The sequence below is a fragment of the Anarrhichthys ocellatus genome, unplaced genomic scaffold (genome assembly GCF_004355925.1).
Source record: "Anarrhichthys ocellatus isolate YVR2014 unplaced genomic scaffold, GSC_Weel_1.0 scaffold49, whole genome shotgun sequence".
Taxonomy (NCBI): Eukaryota; Metazoa; Chordata; class Actinopteri; order Perciformes; family Anarhichadidae; genus Anarrhichthys; species Anarrhichthys ocellatus.
In genome coordinates, this window is record NW_022280079.1 from 778,171 (window position 1) to 789,982 (window position 11,812).

At 43.3% G+C, this 11,812-nt stretch overlaps 1 protein-coding gene across 9 annotated transcripts in view; it reads left to right on the forward strand.

The window, feature by feature from the left end:
* LOC116395730 (pleckstrin homology domain-containing family A member 5-like) overlaps positions 1–10,999 on the forward strand; it is a 120,484-nt gene extending 109,485 nt beyond the window's left edge. For all 9 annotated transcript variants that reach the window (XM_031869813.1, XM_031869815.1, XM_031869818.1 and 6 more), the window contains 7 exons: positions 2,014–2,135; positions 2,909–3,100; positions 3,265–3,402; positions 4,093–4,206; positions 6,274–6,419; positions 7,186–7,349; positions 10,090–10,999. In XM_031869813.1, coding sequence (XP_031725673.1) covers positions 2,014–2,135; positions 2,909–3,100; positions 3,265–3,402; positions 4,093–4,206; positions 6,274–6,419; positions 7,186–7,349; positions 10,090–10,124 — 911 coding nt within the window. In that variant the 3' untranslated portion in view covers positions 10,125–10,999. The remainder of the gene's footprint in view (positions 1–2,013; positions 2,136–2,908; positions 3,101–3,264; positions 3,403–4,092; positions 4,207–6,273; positions 6,420–7,185; positions 7,350–10,089) is intronic.
* Positions 11,000–11,812: the final 813 nt, after the last annotated feature.

Here is an 11,812-nt window from a genome sequence, read left to right on the forward strand (position 1 = left end):
GGGTAACCATCATCACCTCTGAGTTACAGCATCGTAGTGATGAAGAGAGCCCCCCCAAATGTTCTTCAGCCCCCCCAAATAATTTGGCATTATTGGCTTTAAAAAAAAATAAAAAATTTATTTTGGTGATGTCATTAAATTAAACTATTGTTTCTCTCATGGACAAGTTATTTATAACTCTAACATGCTACATATGTGCGTGCGTTCTGGTTTGTATGTTTTCTCCCCCTTCAAATTACAATCCAACAGCCTATCATCATACTTAACGATATGAAGTTGACACTGTCAGGTCCATTCTCCATCCATTGTGTGCGGTCCCTTTAAGAATTAGTATTTGGGAGTGACGCGGATATTCTTTATTTGAGAAAAGTTCATATTTGTGTTGTAAAATTTCACTATGACCCTGAAATTCTGTGTCTTGTGTTATCATATACTGAATGCAAGCAAAACTATCACACTCTTTCTGATTGAACCAATCTATGAACTGTCTGAAACAATGAATATCCGCGGCCCCAAATGGGCCCCAAAAATTCTTCTTTTCTTTTTCTTTGAATCCTAGAAACGCCCCTGATATCAACTAACACTTTTTTTGGATGGTGGGGGGGGGGGCGGGCTGGCAGTGTCCCTACCAATGCTGAGACCAAACCCTTGTGTCTGTCGCAGCTGTTACGTCAGTATCCCGGCTCCTTCCCATCGTCATAGATCGGCTCACGGTTAATGAAGTTAGCGGTTATTCTAGTGCCTGTAAAGCTGAGCAGGGCTATAAAGTGCAGGCAGTGCGAATGCATTGGGTCCCGTAGCGAGGCGAGAGTTTTAGCCTTAATAACTCATTGGACTGTAAAATCCAACACATTTCATACGCCCAGTGGTGTCTGTGTGTGCTTCATAACTAGTAGCTAGTGTGCACTGAGGCCCTCTATAGCTGCCTTACGCCACTGAAGGAGAGGGATACATGGAGTTCAAAGTCCTAGTTGTTGTACTCTTGATGTAGTTACAGCACTTATGGAATGCCACTTCAAGTGTAATTATTTGGTCAGAACTAACTCACTGTTCAAACACTGGAGCTAAAGCTCAGGAGCAACATCTTCTCTGGTCTCCAGTCCAGTGATGAGATGGGCATCACTGTGGTATGAGAAACTAAAATGTATGCATGGTTCAAAAAGCCCAGGAGACTTAAAACAGAACATTAAAGATCACACAGAGGAAGTCTCCTGCTCCTTACTGAAGCCCACAACTGGGTTTGTTGGCTCTTTGATGAAAAAGCTCGATTTATAGAGAAAGTCAAACACTAATTATGAACAAACACAGTTTTGCACTTTTTTCTTTGAAATCAACAAGTTCTTGTTGATTGCTCCTCCCTCGGGTAACTCTGACCCAGACAAGCGTTGGAAAAACAGACTTATTGTGGCTCAGAGAGCTTGAACCAGAATCTGTTGTTTTGCTAGAGTCCATGTTTCCTGAACCTCTGGAGGTTTCTTAACACAAGTCCATCATCCAAAGTCAGAAGGGCAACAATTGGGGAACAAGACCCGGCTGAACAATACTGGAATCTAAAAGTAGTGCAGTCACAGCTGTTGCATGGTAGGATTCTGAGCATCTCAAACGTCTCATTTGGACTCCAGGTATCCCTCGACTGTATCACTGAGAGTATTAAACATTGAAGACGTGCCGTTTGAATTCTGTTAGAGAGCAGACACGAGATGCATTTCTCTAAGCACGTGTGACATTTGGGATGTCTGAGTTGACAGTACACATTGTCTAGTTTTATAGATGTATATGTATGTGTTGTGTGTATGTATGCATATTATAATAATAATAATATTTCTTATAAAATAAGGTTGATCCTTTCTTCTGTTGTTGCATTCAAACACAGCAATGAATGTCTCCTCTGTCTGTTAACAACATGTGAAATGAACCATGTTGAATATTCTGCTACAACATGAGCAACTAGCCTGACCGCAGTGTTTGTCTGCTAATGGTGAAGTGACCCTGTTCCCTGCCATCTCTCCACAGCGCCCCTCTACCCAGTGGGCATCATTCCTCCCAGGACCAAATCTCCCATGAGTCCCCCAGAGTCCTCCACCGTTCTCTCCTACGTCACCCTGAGGAAGACCAAGAAGCCTGAATCCAGATCTGTAGGTTTTGCCCTCGGCATCAACAGAGACAAAAACATCTTTAGATACAAGTTTGATATAGTTTTATAGAATGTTTGTGTGGGAGAACATTCCTTTGAGTCAGAGCTCTTTAGATCTGTAATCTGCCCTACCAAGAAGGAGATACACATCTGCATTTACAATGACATGCGGCTCTATCGGAGTCCGAGCTTCAATCCTTTCTTCACATCTCAGTGCTGAACGTTGTTGTTTAAATCTCTCTCTGGTGTTCTGGGTTGATTTAGCAGTGAAACATACGGGCTTCTTTATCTTGTTTTCTTCTGTTGATATATCACTCCAATCCCAGTTGTTGTGGTTGAGGTTTTGTCTCCAGTTGACCTGATCGTGCTGCAGCTGTTGAAATCTTAAATATCTCCAGTAATGAACACATGAACTAACAACATGCAGCATTCAACCATAGAAACAGATGAAAGCATAAGGCTGAAAACAATAAATACAAAACTTAACTGGAGCAGGGAAGAGAAGACACAATCATTTATTGGCAGCAGCCGATACTAATCAAAGAATCTGTAATTAAAATGAATTAGTGAAAGCAGTATTTCTGTTCAAAAGATAATCTCAGAGTAACAGAGTGCTGATTATGTTAATTATCATTGTACTGATGCATCTGTGGAAAACCTACTTGCAATCATGACAAAAACCAGACAAACAAAGCCCATACATACCAGCACTGCTGCCATGGTCATGGTCTCTGCGCAGAAAAAGAAAGTAACACTGAGTCTTGTCCTGTACAGGACCGACCCAGAAGTGCAGTGGATCAGACAGGGTTTGGGGAGAGAGAGATGGGCAGAACGAGGATGAGTGTGGAGGAGCAGTTGGAGAGGATGAGGAGAAACCAGCAGGCCTCCTCGCTCCGAGAGAAGAAGAGAGAAACCCCATCCCGCTCGCCATCCTTCAGCAAAGACAACCCTTTGATTATCCAGCAGGTGATGTCACACACACACACACACACACACACACACACACACACACACACACACACACACACACACACACACACTGTTTCAGCTCTGGTGCTTACCTTATCCTTTCTGTCAAATATTTCTGTGTGTGTGTGTGTGCATGTGTATGTGTGTGTGTGTGTGTGCAGAGCCGGGTCCAGGCAGAGGGGGCCTGTGCAGACCCTGTGGAGCTGGAGGCAGCTCTGCAGCAGCTGAAGGTGGCTCACATGGAGCAGAGCAGGACGGCTGCTGAGGCTGGAGGGACTCACACAGAACGTGCACCTCAGGTTCATCAGATCTTTGTTTTCACTAGCTGTAAACTTCACGCTGTCCTGGCAACCAGTTCAAAAACAAATGCAAATGTAGCGGTGCACTGAATGATGTCACGCAGGCTTAATCTGGTGCTACACATTTAATGAAAATGTTCTGCAAAATACTAAGATATGCATTTAGGTATGCAGTCGCTCCACAGCGCTCTCTGCTTCCATCCTGTTCAGAGATTCTCATCCTCTCACGTATTCACGCGAGACTTGCCTGTGGCTCTAGTCACAGACTCTGCTCATGTCGCAACACTGACACCTACTGGGATCCACTGGATCTACTGCCTACAAATGTAGCTGCTGATAAATAACGCTGTGCCCTAAATTTCAACTACAATGAACACTTCCTCCTCATAAACACACAGGAAACATAATAAACTCTCTTACCTTACATTACACACAATACATGATTGTACTTACTGAACTACACATGACTTATTGTGCCACACAAACTTTAAAGAAAAATACTAAAACGAAACAAAAGAGCATTTGGATTTTGGTTAACTTGTATTAAGTGCAAACGTTGGCTTTTGTTTTCATCCTTGTTACAATAGGGATCAGATAACGGGTTGGTTATATAATGATGAATAAGGTGCACGTTTCTCATAATGACTGTACAAACAGATCATGACAAGATTCTGTTTCAATCTCCAAAAGGTGCAGAGAGTGGAGGAGGTGAACAATGAGTGTGAGGGAGTGCAGCAGGACGGGGACGTGACCCTGCCGAGTGTGAAGGAGCCACAGGCCGAGGCCAGCAGCAGAGACACCGAGGTACTGAAGACAAGGCTGCACAGGTGCACCGATGGGCTGGTCCGAAGTCAATCACTTCCTCTTACAGCTTCTATTCATTCTTACTTTTGCTTTCCCTTGAAAGGTAAAGGTTAAATTCATTGACAAGCTGTTAAAGGATAAGTCTGGTGTTATTCTTTATCTTTATTTATTATCAATAAATCCCTTGAAAAGACCAAAGTCTTCTGGAGAGTTAAACCATTGTAAGGGCTTTAACAAAGGTCTTTCAGTGATGGCACTGCAAACAATATCTTTTATGATAAGTGTAGTGTAATGTTAGAGTAAGTGGTTCGGGATCAAACATGTTAATGGTTTCTAGGGGCGGTTTGGGGTTACTGCTGCTGCTGCTATGGCAACCAAGTGGAATGTTCTCAATCTCATTGTTCTGGCAGTAAAGTAGGTTTGTCTTCTCTAGAACCTAACGACGAAATAAGAGAGACAAATATTAGTTAAGGGCAGCATCCAATAGATATATGACAGCTCATGAACAATAAACAGATACTACGCATATCAATCATTTGAAATGAATACATATAGGAGATACATGCACATGGGCTGTGTGTCCCCAGTGCAGTCTGCTGGAGGCTGCAGGGGCACCCAGCTTCACCGTACACAGCTCTCTTTGCTAGAATTCTGCCACACAGCCGGTTATCTGCTGTTGTGTCAGTATCTTCTCTAACTGTCATCTGGGACATGTGGAAACAGCCAGATTGGCTTTAAGGGCTTCATCTCCAGGATTCAGCCAGCACTGATAGCTGCGTCTGGGCTCCTCTCCAGTGGGATGCATCTTGTAGGATGTAGTGGGCTTTTTCGGAGAGGGTGGCCTATGGTTTTGGAGCAGGCGGTCACTATACTCTGGAGGCCCTTCTTGGTTTTGATGGTGATAGCGTTGAATGTGCTTTCTTTGAGGCAGTTGCACAATGTAGGGAGGATATTCCTGCATATCCCAAAGACGTTTAGCTTCCTCAGGAAATACTGATGCTGTTGGTGCTTCTTGATGATCACCTCTGTGTTAGCTTCAAAACACAGTTTGTTATCAATGACAGTCCCAGATATCTGTACTAGTCTACAGCTTCCACTGGCTCCCCATGAACCAGGGCTGCAATCCTCACCACGCCATGCTCGCTGAAGTCCACACACATCTCCTTGGTCTTGGTGACATTCAGCTGTCACACCATTCCACAAACTCACCAAGGACAGGCCAGTGATCGTGGGCAGGGCCAGAGAGCAAGGAGATGAGAACAATCTCCACTCAGGATGAGATCAGGGGGGAGAGGACACAGCCCTGGGCGGAGCCAGTGGCACCAGCACCCTCCGTGTTCTTAGGGTCAGGAAGTCCATGATCCACATCATCAGCTGATGATCCAGGTGGATCTTGGTAAATAAAATGGATGGAGTGACAGAGACAGAAGCTCCATGTCACGATGTGTGTGATATAAAAGCATGTCCTTTACCTCTACTTTGCTTGTCTCTATCAAGTCTTTACTGAGTGCCGAAGCCATCTCTAAACAGTACATTCACCATGGAGCTGTTGATGAAAGTACTAACAGATGCAGCAATGTTTGTGCTGGACATTTTAAAAGGAACAAACACAACAGAACAGGGAACCCGGACACCATAGACATCAACAGCTCCTGCAGCCATGGAGCCCTGTACACAGCACCAGAGATGTATTATCTAATCTAATGACTTATTCAACAGTTGTTGTTTTAACATCTTTATTTAGTTGTTGTTTTATTTTGTCATCATGTATTTTTTGTTCTCACTTCATTTATTTATTTACTCCTCCACTAACTGACCTCTGTTGTCATCAAATATACAGACAGATTTCAATGTTTATCAATATTCATTTACATTTCTTGTAGTAATCATTATTTCTTTTTGTGTTTCAAGTTAAAAACAATAGCATGTCATGACATGTAGCATGTACACATCAGAGTAACTCCTGGTACCAATACTACTCTCTGTATGTGATTCCCAGCACATCGCAGCCATGCAAAGCCTGCCAAACTCTGCACTTTCTAATTCAGACGTGTTTGTGTGTTTCAGCTGTGTGAGAGCCAGAGGGTGGTGATTGTGGACCTGGGCACAGAGCCGCAGCATGTGGAGACTGTAAACCTTCAGCCTTTTGAGGACGAAGAAAGCAGAGAGCAAGATCTGACCAGCTCGCCAACAAACACCACCACTGAAAACAGGTGTGTGTGTGTGTGTGTGTGCATGGTCTAAGATCCCTTCAAATCTCATGAAGCTATTACGTCCCAAACGTCTCAGGACCCTCATCCGTTATTGAGGTCACCCATAGGTGTAGATGGGTGGGGCTGTACCAGTGTGTTTATTCTTGCAGCACCGTCACGGTCCTCTGAACGTAGCCGAATGCGGAACACATAGTATGATGTTAGCACAGCAAGTTGATTGATTGGCGTCAGTGTAGACATCATCAGTGTCATCCACCCCCTATGGGGGAAAGTATCGCGCTGTCACATCAGGACACACAGATCCAGAGTGAATACTCACTGTCAGGCTGAATAATGCTGGTAGCAGTTACCACTGATGATAGATAGCTTGAGTGGGAGGCACTCAGTACAGTCATACTGTACAGCAGCATCGGACTGTGTTCTCCAACTACATCTCAGCCAAGCCTGGATCAAACAGTTGGCTTATTTACAGACATGATACCTGGTGATTCAATCTAATATGTATAGATATCCAGATGAGCAACATCAGGCCACTGTGTTGGGTCATTGATCCATGTGAATGATCAACCTTCATTTATGAAGGTTAATGCAAGGTCCTAATATTAGACATGTCTATAAAACAAACATGTCAAAATACTACTCCAATCATATTGACATCTATGCTATCTCATGTTTTCTATAACCCCAACAGCGTCGAGTAGCAGCCTCTCAAAATGTCTGTGCCGTCCTTGCAGAGTGTGACCTGTTCTGCTTCTGCTGATTGTAGCTTCCAGACTCCTGAGCCTGAAACGCCGAGCCCAGAGCCAAGGGACGAGGAACCGGACGTGACGCAGCACACCACCAGAGAGGAGAAGCTGGAGAAGAGATTGGATTCTTCCAACCAGCTGACAGCAGACGAAAAGAAACCCAACAACAACAACATGTTGGCTGGTAAGTGAAACCTGCCTCCATCACATGTGACCTTCCAAGCTTTATTTAGTGTAATGTCTACCTGAGCAGACATTCACACCTGTGTAGATGGACTGTACTTGTAAAGCGTTTCTAGTCATCCGACCACTCAAAGCTCTTTAACACTACATGTCATCATTCACCCATTCAGACCCATTCACACACTGATGACAGGGCTAACATGCTAGGTGCCACCTGCCCATCAGGACTATGTCATTTTTCACAAGCATTCATACACAGATGGCACAGCCTTTGGGAGCAGTTTGGGGTTAAGTGTCTTGCCCAAAGACACATGGACACGGACTAGAGGAGTCGCCGATCTTCTGATAGAGGGACGAACCACTCCACAGTCGTCCAGTGTGTGTTGTCATATGAGCTTCTTTCTGCTTGCTTTGTTGACACAGACGGGATGCAGTGCATGCTTTTAGTTCCCGGTTCCCTCTCAGGTAACCACTGTTAGTGCTGTGAGCACCATTAGCTAGCTACGGGCCGCCATGTTGAAATGCTCCCAATCTCGAATTCTGCACCTCTAAAGACGCTCTGACATTATATATAATGTATGGCATATGGTCTGCCAAAACACATTACAGAGCCACAAAGATTTAGGTGATAGTGATCATATGTTGCACAATAGTTCTGGGATAGTGACATGAAGAAGAGTTATCATCCTGTCATCACACATGTGGGGTTTTCTGTTTCATGTGTCTGTTCAGGACAAAATACAAAAATATATTTCCTACAAAAATAATATATATAAATGTTAGAATGCGTAGTTTTACCAGATACACTGCAAGAAAATCTGTTTGTAGACCAGAACACCATGTGTGCCATAACGCAACACTACCAACCTGTACATTAGACATTACAGTCATTTATTGGTGAACCCACAAATTACAAAAAGCATTTCTTTATCATTTGTAAGAAATATGCTCAAGTCATATTCTAGTTCATTTTTTTATAATAGCGGGCCACCCAAGATTTATACCATAATGTAGCAGTTATTTATCTACAGTCAAAACATTGGTCAGTTAAATTAATATATTGTTAAATTCTTTGAAAGTTGTATAGAGTTTGGCCGGTGGCTGGTCTGAATCTATGTTGGTGTGCTTCTGCTTAAAACATCAGTATTCATAAATACTGCACCTGCTAGTCTTTATTTATGTATATTGATACTAACATATTTAGACTCAATGTCCTTAGATCTGACTAAAAATGAATACATAATGAAATAAATACAATCATTTTCAACTTCTTGACTGAGTGAGTTAAGGCCCAGACTTACTGCAAGATGAGTATGCACCAATAAACCACAGACAGACTGAGAGCCACGAGACCAGACACGTCAAACTCAAGGCCCACGGGCCGAATCCGGCCCGCCACGTCATTTTATGTGGCCTGCGAATTTGCCGCATTTTGACACCAAACACGGAGCTAAATTTAGCCTCCAAGAAAAACATCAAATTGTCCAAGAATTAAAAGGCAGACTGCAATCACAGCAGAATATATTTACAGAAACTACAGCCCAGTGCACGCTAAAGGTATGTGAGCAGGTGAGCTCCGACCAGAAGAAGGAACACCATCGCAGACCGAGTTCAGGAACTAGCAGCAATCTAACAACACAGCTAGCTAAGAGACGAGCAGGTACTCGTCTTCTTCATAGCTGTTGATGAAAGCACAGACAACACGGACACATCACACATCATACATCAGTGTTCATCAGAGGCTGAAGGCAGACCTGACTCTCAGTGAGGAGCTCTTGGCTGTAGCTGCCATGCACAGGACAACGACGGGGACATTAGTGATGCAGAGAGGTGACAAAAATAGCTTTGAACAAAGTTATTGTATTGATATTTGTCTTTGTTATTTTCTTTAAACGTTTGATCTTTGATAGAGTAATGTGGGTTTCTGAACCCTGAATTAAAATGATTTATGTTATAATAACAGAAATGTGCTTAAATATATTTTTACATTTATATAACTACATGTACAATATTTTTACACTTGAATAAACAATAATCAAAAGCAGAGACAGTTATTTAACAATATGTCAGGAGTAGTTACATTTACACAGTCTTACATTTACAACCGGCCCTTTGAGGGAAACATGATGCTGATGTGGCCCAGAGTGAAGATGAGTTTGACACCTCTGCACGAGACTGTGGAATGACAAGCATCTATAAAATCATAAACTTTTCTCTTCATTTTGGCGCTGCTGAAGTTACATGAGAGCGTTTATTCACACACATGGTACAGCAATGACTTTACCACATGACTCCATAGACTACCTTCACTCCACCTGATCCCAATGAGTCCTCCTTCAGGCTGTACAGGTGTGTAGTGCGGCCCTGCTCATCTCAATTTGTGTTGTGTGCAGATTGAAATCCAAAATAAAAAAACTTAGGTTCTGTCTCCTCCTGTGTCTGAGAACAAGTCTACAAACGGACAGCAGCCTCCAGTGGGTAAACAATGAAACTGCAACTCATGGAATGAAAATGGAATCTGGGAAGAGAGACATTCAGTGTTTATACTGTATGAAACACTAAGTTCCTTTATCCCCTCATACCTCGGCTTTGAAACCAGCATACAAATCTACTTTCCAAGTGTATGGAGTGTGATCTTTAGTGTATTTGATCTCTGCTTCCATCACACCATCACACTGTTTTCATTTTGCACCAATAGAAAAGAGAAAAGAAAAATGATGACTTTCTTCTCCTCCCTGCAGCACAGACATTCACCCTGGTGAGCAGTGACACGTGAGCGACGCCGGCCTCGACATCCACACTGGTGTCCTGTAAAGCCCAAATGTAGCCCGCCTGCACAGAGCATGCTCCACGGCTTCCTGCCTTTACAACAGGACTACTTTGATACTACTGTTACATGCCCACATGGAGACTGAGACTAAGAGGACGACAGCCCAGCTAACTGACTCCACACTGATGGGCCACTTCTAGACAGAAAGGAAGGCAAATGAACTGTATCTTTAGCACATGTTAGATCTTTCCATACTGATATGTCCCTGACCAAAACAACAATTATATGGAGTCACATTGTTCTCCAAACATGTCTGCATAAGATTGTGAAATGGTGAAGGCATACAAATTTTACAAATTATCTCTGTTTTCAATTAAATTTACCTGAGCAACTCAAGAAATGTTCGTTATAGTCTTGATACTTTTTCTGGATTCCAAATCAGTCTCCAGCTGTGCATTATCAGAGAGCAGTACCAGGTCCATCATTGAAGAGGAACCAGGGAAGATTTGACAAACTCAAGTGTCAACTGATTTCTTAAAACTACTTGACCTGTAAGCAAGTCCTCCCCACAGTCAGGACAGTGGGTAGTAGTTTGAGGAGGAGTGTTTGTTGCACAGGTCTCTTTATGTATGTTTCGTTTCTTATCAGAAAAGCTGAACTTCTTTTAAAAAGCTTGTTTTTGGAAGTTGTACTATCTGTTTATCCTGTAGAGGGGTCAATGAGACTGAGAGCTACTGGAAGGGTAGGGAGTGAGACGGAGGGATGCTTTTTAACATCCAAGGTTAAGGATTTGAAAATGAATCCGTATCACAGTTGTCACATTGTTGCACAAAGTCATGTTTCCACCGAGGCATTTTTTCCAGCTAAAAACGCCTTCCGCTCTTCTGAAAATGCCCAGCTAGGAGCGCTTCAGAGGCAAGTGTTCTTTCAGCTGAGAGCTTTGGTTGCATCTGGTGGAAGTAAACATGTTAGCACCAGGTAGAGCACTCGCTGTGGATGAAGGGAAGGCTGACAGAGAAGACAGACCCACTGGTCTATATAGCAGCTGTTACGCAGCCTGGGTAGTCAGCTTGATTGATTCAAATAGCAGTGTATCTCTCTCAACAGACGGGCATGAGATGGACGACTACGTCTGAACACCAGTATAAACACACCTTTAGATTCCCTGCAACCCAGGTCCAAACGGAAATTCCGATGCAGAAAGGGAACAATTGACAACAAGGCCTCACACACACAGCTGTATGTCAGTCGCAACGCCATTAATTGTACAAATGGAGATAACACTTTCAAAAGGTCTCTTCCAGTCACTCATGGTTTGTTGTGCACATGTTAAGTGATCAAAGCGCTGATATGAAGAATGAGAGAAAAGGCTTCACAACCCGAGTCCAGTGTCAGAAAGAACTGTAAGAACATTTACCACTGCAGCCGACTTCATGAGTTACCTGTGAAGCTGTGAACTGCAGCCACAATATAAACTCATCGGCATGTTGTTCAAATGTTTTCTTTATTTCCATTCATCCAGTCAGACTGAATAATAAGTAACACAGAGGGGGAACACTGTAACACAGAGGGGGAACACCGTATCACGGAGGGGGAACACTGTAACACAGAGGGGGAACACCGTATCACGGAGGGGGAACACCGTAACACGGAGGGGGAACACCGTATCACGGAGGGGGAACACCGTATCACGG